The following is a 16,414-nucleotide window of genomic DNA, read 5'->3' on the forward strand; positions in this document are numbered from 1 at the left end:
AGGAGTAGCCCCTGACCCCGAATAGGTCTGTGCCTGCCTTGTTTAATACTGGCTTCGCCCCCCTGTGGTGTGTTTGGGGCCAGAGCCTACATTAACAATAAGGGTGGTGGTGCACATGAAAAGAAGTATGGAAGTACCCCCAAGAACTGGTTTGGACCGGGCACAGAGCCCTGTGTCAGGGAGAGAACAAAGACACTTGTAATATAAATATTGGGGCTGTGACCCCATGAATGGTGGACTCACTGAACTAACTTGGACTTGAAGGAGCACTCTGCCAGGAGGAACCGCCGTGGGACCCAGCTGCTGCTTGGAAGGGCTGGAGGAGCTGCCCTCTGCTGGGAGGCCCTGCAAGTTGGCCTGCCTGTGCTCAGCTCTGTCCTGCATAGCTCATGTTTGGTCTTGAACCGGGCTGAGCTCTTTGACTTCTGTTGCCCTCTCAACAGGCGCTTTCCCCCTCCTTGGGGCCAGTGCATTTTCCCTTCAAGGAGCACTTTGTGTTGCAGCCGGTTTGTGGCAGGCATGTGGTTGGGGCTGAAATTGGTGCCAGGGCACGAGATTCAGGTTCACTCGCTAGAAGTGAAAGAAGCACCACGGGAGCCTACCCCACCTTGTATTGCCAGGAGAAAGTTGCGGCTCATTGCCGCTGCCACCGGAAGACAGGCAAAGGTTGCCTGATTGTGGGTGGGGCTCACGAGCGAGACGCAGAGATAACCTGGAAGTCAGGCAAAGGGCAGGGCTGCCTTCCAAGAAGAATGTCGCAGGAGACTTAGCTCGGTGTCCTGCCCCTTCTGGTTCCATTGAGGACGGAGCGGCTGCACTGCGTGATTGCAGCCCCAAAAGGAGGACCACACTCCAGGAAGCGGAGAGGTACTGTGTGCTGGCTGCTGGCATCCACAAGCGTACGGGAGCGACCGGAGGCGGGTGAGTGTCATCCCACCCCACCACACTGTGCAGTGGGCCCGTTTGCCTGAGGTACTGGCCGGGTCCCCCCCCCCCCATATTGGCGGCAACTACGCCTGAGTTACGGCCGGCTGCTGATCCAGGCACACTGTTGGGGTCTCTGGTACATACTCCTGTGGGCCTTTCAAGGCGAGCCCAGGACGGGGTCCCTGTACCTATGATTGCTGCATTCCCTGTCTTCGTTGCGCACGTGGCTCAGAAGCCTAGGCAGGGTGGAGATAGTGGCAGCCTTTTTCTGTCCTCCACGACTTTTACATCCATGTGGATATCTGGGGTAACAAACCTACTGTGGGCCTCTTGCGAGTTCTAGGCACTCTGCCCCGATGAGAGGTGGTGTAGGGATCGCCGATGGTGCAGTTTGTGCCTAAGGGGGGACATTATGTGTGCACCCCTTACAAGTGTTTACTAGGGGGCACTGATGATTGTATGCATAACATGCCATACTGTATTGTGTTATGCCTAATGCCTGAGAGTTGCCCATGAGATGTATACTGTGACCAATGTTCATTATGGTGCACTGTTGCTGATTCTGTTTTGCATAATAATGTGCTAAGTGCAATATTGCCAGTAGTTGCTGGTTATTTTCACTAATTCTATGAGTGGTGAGGTGATGACAGTGGCCCTGTAATATATATATAATCCCCTGTAAAGTGATACCTAGTACCAGGTGGCACAGTGTATATATGTAATTATGCTCTAATGTGTTTATGAGTAATACAACGGCTATTTTTTATATAACCTTGTGTGGAGTTTCTTTTGTGGTTTGCCTAGTGTGTCACTGCTGTGTGAATGTGTTGCGCAAACGCTTTACACATTGCCTCGGGGATAAGCTACCAAGGGGGTGAGCAGGCATTATCTTCAGTGTGTAACTCCCTTGCCCTTACTAGAGTGGTGGTTTCTGCCTGGCTTAGGTGCTTTTTCTACCCAACCAGAAATCCCATTTCTAACATTGTGTATCCCCATTTGAAGTTAACTTCTGCACAGCGTGTGAGTGGTGCAGCTTGCCATGGAGCACTTGTTTTAACATTTGCCTAGCTTATTACTTTTGCTTGGTGCATGACGAGAGGGCTGGCTGAAGTTCCCTTAGTGACATTCTTGATGGTGAGTCAGTTGTAGAGAGGGTAGTTAACAGAGTTGATGATCTGCCCTTTCCAAGCAGGGCTGCTGCTGTGGTTACTTCAGGTGTGGGCTGTGCGTTACTGGAGTCAGCTTGCCTTTGCATTTCATGCCACTTATGTTGAGCACAGAGCCCAGCCAGGGTTACACTGCTTTGTGTTACTGTACCAGCACAAATTAGATCAGGGGTCTCCAGTCTTTTCAAAAGTGAGAGCTACTTCTGATCTATGAAAAATGTCATGTGCTATTGTCTTGTATATGGATTCTGAGCTACTGCCTTGTATATGGATTAGATACATGCACAAAAAGATCAATCCACTTAAACACTGCCTCTGGAGTACCCAGTCCTGATGCAGTAAGCACACACCATTAATGACAAAAGAGCTGTCGGGGAACAACTGTGGAGCTAGGTGATCCGCAAGAACAGTGTTGCCCCTTCATTCTTCTTTGTGAGTTATCTGTCAGCGGTCTCTCAATGGTTTTGTTGTTTCTTAGTTATGCAATACATAGAATGACAATATCCTCATTATGAGTGCCAGGATCCAAAATACTTCCATTTTATGGCTAATTGCCCTAAACCTTTAGTTGGTGTCCAGAAACTGGCACTACCGATTTAAGATTAGGCATATGAATGCTTCATGGTACTCTACAAGTAAGCATCGCTCTGCAAGCATCCCCATTTCCATGAGCATGCCTCTTAGGCAAAGATGAAACACAAACTAATGAATGAAGAGATTGCTTTAGGAAGTTAAGTACCTTTAAATGAGCAAAGAAGAGGAAGAAAGAAAAACATGAAAGACAGTGAAAGAAAGGAATGAAAGATGAAAAGTGAAATAACTCGAGGATGGATAGAAACAATTTAATTATGGAAAAGGAAACTGAAAAGAAGAAAAGAAACTAATGAAGGGAGGGAGGAAAAATAGGGAAACAGAAAAGAGAGGGAAAAAGGGGAGGAGAAGAAAAATGACGGAAGGTAAAGAAGGAATGAAGAAATTGGGGTAAGGAAGGTGCTGAACGAATTAAGGAGAAAAAAGAAGGAACAGTGCAAAGAAAGTAACAAAGGAATGAAAGAAGGAAACAAGAAGAGAAGGAACGGGCAAAGGGGACAAAGGAGAGAAGAAAATGATAGCAGGAACAAAGAAGAAAGGAAATATACAAAGGAGCAAAATGGAAAAGAAAGAGAAAGAAGGAACACAGAAGGGAAGGGGAAAGAAACAATGGACAAAGAGTAGAAGAGATAGAAAGGAACAACGTGAAGATGGAGAAAAGAAAAAGAAGGAAAGGAAAAAAAGCAAAGAAAGAGCCAGTGTGAGAGCAAGCAAAACAGAGAAACAGTAAGAGGGAAAGAAAGACAAAACCAAAAAGACGGAAATAAACAAGAGAAAAAATAATGTAAAGAAAGGATTAGAAGAAATGAAAAATGAAGAATAAAAAAAGTAAGAACAAATGAGAGGAAAGAGAGAAAAGGAAAAATAATGGAAGGGAGAAAAACTGGTAGAAAAAGAATGAAGTAGAAAAGAAAAAGAATGAAAGAAAAGAAGAAACAAGAAAGAGAAAGGAAGAAAGAAAAATAAACTTCTCCAAATATGTTACTGCCATTGACTTTAATGAAATAAACCACTGATTGAGACTTGTCATCAGGAATGGTATATTTTTACAAGGTGAAGTTTTTTAAACACTGTGCTCTGATACAAGAAATGTATTAATCGTTTACTTAAGGCGTTTTATTAGCGACATTGTTTTATTTATGAAAAGAGAATGCTTCATGTTGTCCTTTAGTGAACTTCCCTGGTCTCAGAGCTGCATTTCCTGAAATTGACATCTACATGAATACAAAATCCCACGTTACTATTAAAGAGGATTTAAAATTACAATTCATGCTTGACATCCCTACCTTTTCCTCAATCAAATGTTAGCATTTATTAAATGAAATAAGGTTACCCAATGTTATCCAATTGGAAAGATAGGCAGTAGTGAAAAACACATTTCTGAGTTTTTCACTACCAGGACATGTGAAACAAAAAAAACAAATGGCCTACTTTTTAAATATAATGCATTCTGCCATATGGGCTGTGTTTGGCCTACCTTAATTAATTTAAATATGCCAATCAGGTGTAAGCCAATAATACCACATTACAGGGAAAGCTGCATTTATAGATCACAGCGCTTTACACTCTGCCAGCATTTTAGCGCGCTCGGTCAAAGGAATAATACTCGCGTTTTAAAAAAATAAATTTACCTAATTTAGATATTTGATTTAGACTTTGTTATTTACTCCTGATTTTAAATTAGAACCATTGCCCACATTCTCGCACCATAATTGTGCCCCCACCGCTGCTTTAGCGGGCCGAATCTGTAGTTCTTCGTGTCTTGCCGCCATCTTGGGGGTAGCTGGGGAGGTCTCGTGGCGCCATAGTGCTGAGCACTCTAGTGCTCAGGCGGACGGTGAGTGGAGACTGTACTTAAACCTCCCATGTGTCGCGCAGCGGTGACGCGCAGCGGTAGTGCCTGAGTCGGGCCGCTCGTCAGCGCGAAGGAGGCGTTGGAGGCGCTGTGCGATTCAACGTCCTGGAAACACCGATATAGGTATGTCGAGTATAATTTCGTCACCCCTCATGGTACTTGATTCGCTTTGTGATGAGGCCTCAAACTCCAACAATCAGTCAGATCCTGTATGTTGTGGCCAGGGTAAATCTATTTTAACTCCACAGCATATTAGTAAGGCTCCCTCTGATTCCCCTGTATTACGGGGGGGATTAATCAATGCCCGATCGCTCTGTAAAAACTCCCAGAACATACATGATCTTATCATGGAAATCGATCTTGATTGGCTCTTGGTCACAGAAACATGGCTTAAACCGTGGTCTAATCCCGATATAGCCATAGCCCTCCCGCAGAGTTATTCTATTCAGCGCCTGGACAGACTTGAACAACGGGGAGGCTGCCTGGCTATTATTTATCGCAATTCCTTAAAATGTTCCACCCACGAACTGTCTGATATTAAAGGAGCAGAGGCGTTAGCCTTTTCTTTGGGCATTCATGATTCATTTACCTTCTCAGGTGCTCTTATTTATCGCCTTCCAGGATCCCCTACGGAGTTTCTGGAAACAGTTGGAGATGTACTAAGTGATTTAGCGCTCAGATTCTCCAACTTTACAATACTGGGTGATTTAAACTTGCATCTAGACTCCCCTAAAGAACCAGGAGTTGGTTGTTTTATGGATATCATCAATGTTCTTGGACTCACTCTCTTGAATCATGAACATACACACTTAGCAGGACATTTATTGGATTGTATTTGTTCAAATTCTACTAGGCTCATAGTTAAATCCCCCTGCCCTCAGATCTGGTCCGACCATTTTTTCATCCCATTTCATATCTTACTAAATCATAAAACTATGGTTACTATTACAAATAAAATAAAACGTCCTGATGAAAATTTTAAACCTAACTGGAAGATTCTAGCTAGTAGATCTGACATCATAGATACACTAAAAACCAGTATACCGGTGCTAACAGGCAATACTTCTGCGGATAACCAAATCCTCTGCGACTGGATAGCCATGGCAGGTGATTTGTTAGGACCAATTGGTAATAAGATCTTGAATCCTATTAAGACCAAAAAGAATGCCCCCTGGTTCTCATTGGCCCTGAAGACAGAGTTGAGAGAAGTGAGAGTGCTGGAACGGAGGTGGCGTAGGAATTATGAGTTCACTGCTCGTGATGTCTATAAATGGGCTAGAAGGAAATACCATGCAGGAATAAAGTCAGCTAAGAAAGCTCACTATCTACAGGCTATCCCCTTGGCGGGTCATGGGCAAAAATAAATTTTTAAGATAGTAAAGGATTTTATGAATCCATCAGCTCTCTCGCAGGAGATTCCTCCGTCCCAAAATCTCTGCAATGCAATATCTGAGTATTTTGAAGATAAGATCCTTGATATTGTGAAAACTTTTCCTCCAGTGCCCCTTGTGTTGGGAGCTGCTAAAAGGACAGAGGGAGAGAAGTCCTTAATCTGTCTAGAAAGATTTGCCCCTGTTCCCCTTGAAGATACCTTCAAAGCCATTCTTGCCAGTAAATCCGGATCCCCATTTGATCCTTGCTCCCCTCTGGTCTTGCAGACCTTAGTAGTGGCGATTAATCCTACTATCAATAGTATTATTAATTCGTCACTAGCTACGGCAGATATTCCTAATGTGTGGAAGCTCGCAGCCGTCAGGCCTCTCCAGAAAAAGGCACTAGCGGATCCAACCACCCTCTCCAACCTGCGCCCTATTTCCCTGCTTCCAGTGATGTTCAAACTGACAGAGAAGTTCGTTAATAATCAACTTACGAGCTTCCTGGAAGAGAATAACATCTTACATCCTAACCAGTCAGGGTTCCCGTCAAAACACTCTACCGAGTCTGCCCTACTGTTTACAGCAGAGACCCTACGAAAGGCCATCGACCAGGGAAAAAAGGCTGTTCTAATCCTACTTGACCTGTCGGCAGCCTTCGATACGGTCTCACATTACATCTTAGTGGACCGGTTGGCTGCCGCAGGAGTGGGTGGGGAGGTTTTGGCATGGCTCAGAAATTTTCTTAGTAATAGACGCCAAGTCACTGTGCTGGATCAATACCAATCTGAAGCTAAAATCGTCAGCTCTGGGGTCCCTCAGGGATCGAGTCTAAGCCCTATACTTTTTAATCTGTATATGGTCCCCTTGATAAAACTGATCGCATCATTTCAGATTAGTACAATATCTTATGCTGACGACACTCAGCTTATCCTGGTGCTGGATAGGGAACGGCCTGGCGCCGAGGAAAACCTTAAGGAGTGCTTAACGGCAACATTTAAATGGATGACTAATAATCATCTAAAATGTAATGCCGGAAAGACAGAAATCTTGCCGTTTGGAAATCAAAATCTGTTTTCCCCAACGATTTGTTGGCCTGATGATGCAGAAGCCCCTCCAAACACCATTACATCTGCTCAAAACCTGGGTATTAAGTTTGATAACCAACTGTCCTTCAAACATCAAGCGGTTACCGTAGCTGGAACATGCTTTCATATAATAAAAACCTTAAGGAAGTTTTTTGATCTTCTTCCATTGCCAGCTAGAAAAACGGTTGCAGTTGCCTTAATAACTTCCAGGTTGGACTATTGTAATGGATTGTATGCTTGAGCTAACAAGTCTGTACTCCATAGATTGCAGATGGTCCAACATGCAGCGGCCCGCTTAGTATTACGTTGGCCTCGCAAGTCATCAGCCTCAGCGGCACTTAACACGCTCCACTGGTTACCAATTGGCAAGAGGATCCTTTTCAAGATTCTACTAATCACCTTTAGGGCTTTTCAACAACAAGGTCCAAAATACCTATGTAACGGCTTTAGACGATATCATCTGACATGCTGTCTAAGGTCCGGAGGCCAGAACTTGCTTACAATCCCTAGATTTAAGTTAGCAACAAAAGGGGGTAAATCCCTTTTTGTACTGGGCTCTAAGGCCTGGAACAAGCTCCCGCCCTCTTTACGTTCACTGTCTCATGAAACCCAGTTTAGGAAAGCTCTGAAAACATGGGTGTTTTCTCTGACCGAAGCGGCCTGTAGTGCACTGGTGTAATGTGTAGTGTAAAGTGTAAACTGTCTTCTCCCCCTCCAACCCCTCCATCTGGGTCGGTTGAGCGCCAAGATACTCCTTGGAGTGATAGGAGCGCTATATAAATGTTCTTTAAATTACATTACATTACATTACAGGGAGAGAGAAGACGCACACTTTAGCACTGGTTAGCAGTGACCAGAGTCCTAATGCCAACAAAAACGAAATTTGGAAACCAGGAGGGGTGTAGGCAAAAACGTTTGCGGGTGACCCTGAAGAGAAGGGCAAATCCGATAATAAACATTAAGCCATATTTCTGAAAACCAGAGTCACCTTTATATAAGAAAGGGAGGACGCTACAGGAAAGGGCAAACACTTCATCACACAGCCCACTAGGTGCAGCATTGCCCAAAGTCAGTAGGTCAGAACAAGCCTTAAGTGAGGTGAAACTTGTCTCCGAGTCCTTCATTAGTACTAAGGCACAAACACTGCCAAAAGTACAATAGAATAGATAACCTGAACGTAAGGACTGAAAGGATCCCCAGAAGGTAGGGGCTGGAAAGAAAGATTCTTACATGGAGGTCAGGTGGAGATATGCTGCGTTGTTGGAGATGCTAGTATTGTCCAAGATGAGGTTCATCTTGCCTTTAGTTTAATTTCATAATTTCCCTGGACTAACTTGCTGCACTATCCATTCATGATGAAAGAAGAAGGGAATATAATAAATTCAAGTCACTCCTGCATGGAAAATCAATTGAGCTTGATGTTCTTGTGGAAAACACGTTTGGGATGTCAAAGTTATTTAAAGAAACCAGTACGAAATTTGGAATCATATGGCTTTAGGTGTAACACATCCCTTTTGCATCTGGGTGAAGACATTCTGAGAATAATAATAATAATAATAATCCACATTTGTAAAGCGCGAACAATCACCCGTAAGTGTCTCTAGGCGCTGGAGGCTGTTGGGAAGATTAAGCAAGCTATTTCCCAGAGTCATATGGTGCTGGACTAATCTGCCGCCGGCGATCGAACCGTGATCCCCAGATTCCAGAGTCAGTCGCCCTGGCCGGGGCGCCACACCTCTTCCCAAAGTAAAATGTCCAGATTGGAGCACTGGCAGTGGGAACACATTAGGGGGCCTTGACCTCATAGTAAAATCTAGTGTGCATGTGCTGTTTGCCCTATCTGAAATGAAATGGGTCAGGAATGGGGAAAAATCACTTAAACCTTTGCGTAATTATGTTACCCAGAGATGCCACACAACCAGAGAAGATCTACAATAATGCAGACAAGTGATTCAATATTTTGGAATCAACACACCCTCAATTTCTCCTTGTATAGTTACAGTAGCATATTTAAAGCTCTTAAAAAGGTAGCAATTATTAGCCTTTGGAATGGAAAATGGACTAAGCCCACATAATCCAGTGGAAGGTGACGAGTTCGTGAACACTGCAGAAAGGCAACTCAGCATAAGTAAGCCAAGGGCACAGAGGGGGCCTTGACTCACAAATTATATAGAAATAAGAGTTCCAACACCCAGAAGTTGAAAGTGGGGGTAACTGGAAAACAAGACATATGCAAAAGGGGCTTAGAAAATGAGCAATACATGGTAACTGGAGGGAAATCTTGAGACAAAATTCTGTTCTTACATTTCTAGATTCATATTTGAGCAATTCATGGCCAATAGAAGCAATCACTTGTGTCTATAGTTGATAGAAATCCTACAAAATTTGAAAAAATGCTTTGTTGCTTAAAAAATATCTTGTGAGGTTGAACAGCATGCAGGGGAGTGGGAGGAGGGGGGAGGGGTGCACCCTCTGGGCTTCTGAAAAGGACCCGGGATTATAGCAGAGGCCCAAAATCTTTTGCAGGAGACTGATCAAGATGCGGCATCTCAGTGAGAGATTGGGCCAGGAGTTAGGGATACGAAGGTGAAAGGAAACCCTCACGGCTTGGCACAAACCAACACATTGTAAGAATCCCACTTTTAATATTTTGACGTTTAGGGGTCCATTTTTGTGTCCTGAATGTAAAATCAATAAACCTTTGGTAGTTGCAAGAAAGAAAACACCTAATACTAAAGCACAAGTCCTACGACTACTCCCCTTATTAACTCTTCCACTCTGTATAACATGGACTCGGGAGAGGCGTGCAAAAATTCAACACTGGCCCATCAAAGCTAACATTTTTAAACGTAATTTTACTCTCTTAATATCAACTTCCTACCGATGATTTAAATACTAATCCTTTGCTATTCCCACAGTCATTGTAATCATTTATATTATGCGATGTTCTATCGAATGTCTTTGTTTTTGGCCATTTGTTTGTTAGAAAAAGGCCAGTGGCTGACTGCTTCTGATCTGGATAGCAAGCAAATGTATACTCAATTTTCGGGAGAAAACATAATTTTTATTGCACAGGCGAAGGGATGAGCAGTTTCTACTTATGCCGATTTTCTGGTTTGTTGGGAATTCATTAGATATGGGTGGAATTCTGACAATTCTCACTAGAGATTCCAATGTAGTCCTTTCCAGAAGACTGAAGAGCTCAATTAAATAACCTCAATCTAAGTGATCAGTTTTACGCCATAGATATGGAGTCATAGCAATGTTCCCAATGTCCACTTCTCCGCCCAAATCCCTCAACTCTCCAGTAGAAGACACAAGCACAGATTCTGAGAAGGGGAGGGGAGAGTGGTAGAGTCTCACTTACGTGGATGTGGCCAAGATTTTCTGTCTCATGGCTTCTTTAGCTGATTCCTCAAACCTTTTGCAGGATATGAACTGAGGAAGTATCTCTTCAAAGATGCTGCTGGGAAGATCAATTATTTCTGCTTTACCAAATGTACAGACCAGACTGCCTAAGGAAGTGGCCTGGTCTGCAGTGAGCATTTTCGTATTGGTAATGTTCTAGAAGAGAAAACATGAAGTAAAATGTCATTTATGTGAAACAAAAAAAGTTGTAATAGACTTGAGAAGCATTAAGAGAGAATGTAGCCAAAGTAGTGAATGCACATTTGTCGGAACCTGTTTCAGATGGCCACAGGGCACATAGGGGCTACTGGGCTCAACCATGATGGATGAGGCCTTTTACTCCTGATGTTCCGGGAGCCAACCTACCAACCTACTGAGCAACTGAACGAAATACCCCTATTGCACTTGACTCCCAGCAGTCCAAGGCTCCCTTGGGGTGGAATGTATGCTTGATAGTGAACACAGTCCCCCAACTCAAAATGCACTCAGAAGCAGCAGCAATCAATCAGTGTCAAACCAAATACTTTTATGAAAAAAGAGATTTTTTTTTTGCTACTCACGCACATCCATAATTAGAGTCCATCCCTGAGGTCGGGGCTCTAGTATTTGTTTGACGTTCCCTGTCCCACCCAGTCCTCGTGTTGGTGATCGTGGTTATTCCCCATTCACTATTAATAACATCCAGGGTATACACCACTAGTGTTCCAGGTCCCAATAGTCCACTATAACTCTAACTAAAAGTCAATAGTGTTTCAGCAATATCGCGCTAAACTAGCAGCAAGCTCCGCCCAGGGCTGAAAGACCCGAAACCAGTCTTAACTGAACCAGCAGGTGTGAAATGGTTGGAGTTTGAGAGTGTGCCGGCAGCAGCTCTTGTATATGGGCGCTGGGGCTGCGCCCCCTTTACTTTCATGGCTTTTAGAACAAAAGCTTAAGTAAACTTAATTGAATTGAATTAAGGTTACCAAACTAAGCGTTGTTGCAATGGGTGCACTTCGTAAGGATGTGCCTGATTCAGTACACTCAGGGCTTATCCACACACAGCCCTGGCCTTTTCCTCAGAGCGCAGTGACGTTGCTCTGATGTCTCCACCTTCTTCTAGTGCGCCAATCAAAAACAGCCTCAGATGTTTAGCTGTCAAGCCCGGGCTCCACAAGCTTGCATGTCACTCAGTAGCACTTACCTCACCCTCTAATATCTCGTCACAGGTTGAGGTGGGCCCAGCAAGCTTGACTGACAAACCGCCTCCCCCCCCCCCCCTTCATTGACAAGATGTGAAAGGGTGTATTTAGGAAGTTTCCAACATAAACTGCAGGCAAACTTATTTTCTTTGGTCTGTGGTGTCAGGTCGCGCTAGATTTGGTGAATTTAGGAGCACATTCCTGCTCAGCACAGCACATATGAGAAGCCTGAACAGGTCTAGTTCGCCTATATTAAACTGTAAAAAAAAATAATAAAAGAAATCCTGATAACTGTGGCCAAACGTAACCTTTACAATCAAGATAAACAGATCAGCAGCTGCCTCAAAAAAAGAACTGCACAAGTAAATTTGGTGAAAAAAATAAAAATCTGTTCCTTCTCTTGTCTTTTTATTTTTATTTCTAACTGCTGTCTCCTCTGCAATACTAATCGGGTCAGTGCAAAACATTTTACTGACACAACTGCTTGTGGTTGTTTTTTCTCCATTGCAGATTATATTTGCTTATTGTGACAGTAATGCCAATCGTCTCCTAAAATACGAAAAATTGGTGTCGCGAGGTAACGGACATAACAATTTAAAATTCGAAGTGATTAGTATAATTTTTTTGTCCGTTACCTCGCGACACCAATTTCACGTATTTTCACCATTCAACTAACCTCTGACCGGTTAGCTCTTTTTATGGAACCTTTTTTGAGGAACCACGTTTATTTCTTTTACTTGTGACCTCGTGTTACTAACAACACATGTCTCATTCTCTAATTAATTCTCACACGGGTAGCTTTGTATATACAGCCCGTTCCTAGAAACCGCTTTACACTTGTAAGAATTACACACACTTTTATTTCAAACCTGTTTTCCGCTTGGTTAGATTTCTCTGCGTACTTGAAACCTATGGGATCGCAACTCACTTATTGCGTTGAGACCAGCTTTATTTTGTCACGGGCCACTTTTTTTCTTCGACATCCACACACACTATGGAATACCTTCTCGTCATTATTTAATTGCACAGTGTTTTCACGACGATTAGCCTCGTTAGTTTTAATCCCACACCCTTTTCACACGCCCTCAATATGGATTCGTATTCTGAATACTTAGTTTATGTTTTACATGACATTTTGGTCCTCTCATCATTTTACACTTTAATGCAACCATTGATATAGGTTGTATTTTTCTCTGGTTTCCTCCTGATTCTTTGCTTTAAACTTTTTTTAGATATATGTCCCCTAATGAAGGTCTGTAATGGACCGAAATGCATTGGGCAAGGTTCACCTCAACCATGGATTTATGTTTTGGATACCCATGGAATAATCTTCTGTGATATGAATATTGAATATCAGTAGAGCAACAATCAACATATAGTCCTCGACTATTTTTCACTTCTCATTAAACTACTGAGTACTGACCTCTAATCATTAAACCCTCACGGGTCTTACGTTTTGCTCAGGGGGACGTCCCCTATCTTAGGAGACGCTTGGCATGACTGATTTCATTTATACTCCAGACCAGAGAGTGAAACCCCAGTAGCACGCCACAGCAAACCAAAACGAACAACAAGTGTTAGTGCGCGTACAAACCCCTTTCTTCCTTATTGTGACAGTGGGCATTTAGATGTAATCTGCAAGGAGAATAAAACAAGTGGTAATGAGGTGCAACTTTTTATTAAATAATTTGCTGGCTACTCAAGACTGATGTTTGGTGTGTTTGTGTGAATGGGTGAGGCATTGCATGTGGGCGTTGATTGTTTAAATAGGTAGATGTAAAGGTTATATCATTTGGATGAATGACAGTATGAATCTTGAAGATTGATGGATAATATGAGTGGGTAAGTGAATGATGTAAAGTGGGAGAAAGTGAAATACTTGTTGAATGTGGTAGGTAGGGGAATGATCTTGAGTGAGTAGTTGAACGAATAACTGGGTGTATGATTGTGGGAATTATAAGATGGGTAGACGAAAGCTTGTTAAAATACAATGAATTGAATGAATGCAACTTGCTGCCTCCAATAACATATTTTAATAACTGGAAATACAACAGTGAGCAGGTAAGGCAATGTGAATGAGTGGGAGGATAGTTTGATGAGATTGTATGATTGAGTGCGTGAATGAGGATGAGTTAGTGGGTAAACAGCAGAATAGGTGAGGGTGTGGATTGGAGTATATAGTTTAGTGGGGAAATGAGTGTGTATGGATGGATGGAAATATGTGAGTTGATGGGAAATTGTGCTGAACATACGCAGAAAATATTGGTGAAGGTTTGAAGAGAATCTGGTTAGTTTCAGGCCTCTTGCCTCTTAGCTGGTTCTGAAGACTCATTGGACTAATGCATCCACTAAGCCTTCCGACAAAGTTGATGGATGATCTGTATTTGACCCCATGGTTTGAACTCTGGTACTTAACTCAGCCTTTCATCCTCTCAAGGTTGATTAAAAAGAAAATTATTGAGTTGTGTAAAAATGAACATCTGTGTTCACCCTCACTTCCCAACTCGACTCTTCGTGAAAATCGGGCATCAGGTTTGCTCGCTATGCTCAATTGTGTGCTGCAATGCTGTGTATGGATTACTGCCCTCCACCTTTTGCACTCACCAGCTGCCACTGGAGTGTGACCAGTCTGTGAATCCTCGCAGCAGCTGCAGTTCGGCGAGTCGGCGGCATGTAACTCAGTGAGTGCAGAGTATCTCAATCACAGTCATGCTTTTGAAATGACTGTAGGCTCTCTGAGGCTCCTCTTGCAGGTTGTTTGTTTGTCCCCCACTGGGTATAGCAACCTGATCCTTTCTTGGGCCTCGTGTCTGGGTGATGGTGTGCAGGTGCTCTCACTGTGTCCTCCCTTCTCTGGGGGGAGTTTCAGGGGTGGTGCAGAACAGGTTGCAGTCAGTCCTCTGGAATACAGGTTTGCCACAAGTCACTGTCCATGGGCTTCGGCCAGAGCCATGGTGAAATTCTCCATGGCGGTCCTTCCTAGCATACGGCCTCACCGCCTTTCTACTGCACAGGGCTAAGGCCCTTACCACATAGCAGTCTTTTCCATAGAGGCCCCTTCTGGCATACAGTGTTCCACCTCACTACTGCACACAAGGCTCCGGTCCGATAGGTGCAGAACAGCACACGGCTAAATTTATGGTGGCCCTCTCCTGGCATGGGGGGTTATCAACTTTGTCCTGCACACGGGCAATGACCCAATTGGTGCTGTAGCCATTTCCTGGCACAGGGAGTCAACTCAACAGGGTTCCGAACTGGACCTTGCTACCTCCAATGCTCTCCTTTTCCTCAGACTAATTTCAGCCCTGATAGCCCTTCGGAATTTGGTATAGCTTGGATCCTATAGCACAATGAGGAAGGGACACACGTCTGGCTACACCCTTGGTCCCTTAGGGAGCTACATCAGCTTGCAATTTTGTACCCCTTGTATTGCCCTTGCTGCCCCTGCTGCTTTGAGTGATATTTGCTTCCTGAAGTTTCCACACCTTTCCCTTTTCCTAGCCTCTCAACAGGGAGTATGAGGCTGGAGCGACAAACGCCCAACCCTGTTAATGCAACAGTGCTTGTGAAGTCACTTCCAGTACTTCTGGAATTTTAGTGATTTGACATCCATGAACCTGTCTTCTGAATGAATTCAGCATGCTGTAAAGTGGTCACTCTTTGCAAACATAATTTGCCAGCGCCTCCAGGTGTATATCAAACTGGGAGGCACTGCCAAATGTCTTTTGAATGAGGCATTTTAAGCTCAATTTCTGTAGATGAAAATGTTCCTATGAGAACAGCTTGAAAATTTGTACTTGTAAATCAACTGGTGATCATGTAAAGTGCTCCGATACCTTCTGGTCAAGTTTGCGCTATAAAAAACTCAGAAAAAATCAAAATAAATGCTTGTCAGATGATGTGACAATGAAGGGGATGTACAGAAATATTTTAATTAGGGGTGTACCTAAATCTATCTTCAGAACTAATATTTTGGGACAAAGGACCTAACTTTTCTGAGGGACGTTTTAGTTAGTTTGGGATTTCCACTAGCAGAGATGCTGAAATATGCCTTGGACCATTTGGTCATATATAGTCCTCGGGATCCCATGTTATCAACTAGGAGCTACTTTTGTACTGTTCCCAGTACTCATTTCTCTACAAATTAGAAAGCAGATGGTTGGCTGCAGGTGTCCAGAAAAGCTACATCACTCTTCACCATTAAATGGTGTCATCATGCCAGTGTTGGCGCTATGTTATCAAATAACTTTAAAATAAAGCACATATGCAGGATTGGGGATGGTGTTGTCCTCAAGAACATATGAGGCAACGTGTCTGTATATTAGATAGATAGCAAATAAATCAGCATAGTCAACTAAATAAGACTTAAGTTAAGGGGGCTCAAGTCAAGTAAAAAGTAAGAAACCATGAAGGTTTAATGAAATAAAGTGCAATAATGAAGGCAGAAATAACAGTTAGTTAAAATGTGTGGTTAATCAGAAAATGGAATTAGCATATGGCTTAATCAAATGCAGCAAAGAGAATGGCATGGTCAGGTTGTTTTAGTAAATATCAAGTCCTAAATAAGAGACAAACTGATGTGTGTCCCCACTCTGAAGTCGGGGCAAACCAGACTTGGCTCACCTCCAAACTGGACCCTTTTTTTCTTTAGCAAAATACCTGATGAAAATCGCAGTGTCAGCATAAGGTGATCAAATTGTTACACAGGTTGACAGATCAGAACACAGAATATGATGCAGAATCATCCAGCACCAACCTAATACCACCCCCTAAATGAATATTAATATAACCCCATTTGAACTAATGTCATTAATTTAATCAGTTG

General features: G+C 43.2%; 1 protein-coding gene across 1 annotated transcript in view; it reads right to left on the reverse strand.

Moving 5' to 3' along the window:
• Positions 1–16,414, reverse strand: part of LOC146856773 (otoancorin-like) — a 484,135-nt gene that overhangs the window by 146,710 nt on the left and 321,011 nt on the right. Inside the window, exon 16 of the mRNA XM_085647226.1 lies at positions 10,368–10,564. Coding sequence (XP_085503352.1) covers positions 10,368–10,564 — 197 coding nt within the window. The remainder of the gene's footprint in view (positions 1–10,367; positions 10,565–16,414) is intronic.

This window comes from Triturus cristatus, chromosome 3_2, assembly GCF_964204655.1.
Source record: "Triturus cristatus chromosome 3_2, aTriCri1.1, whole genome shotgun sequence".
Classification (NCBI taxonomy): Eukaryota; Metazoa; Chordata; class Amphibia; order Caudata; family Salamandridae; genus Triturus; species Triturus cristatus.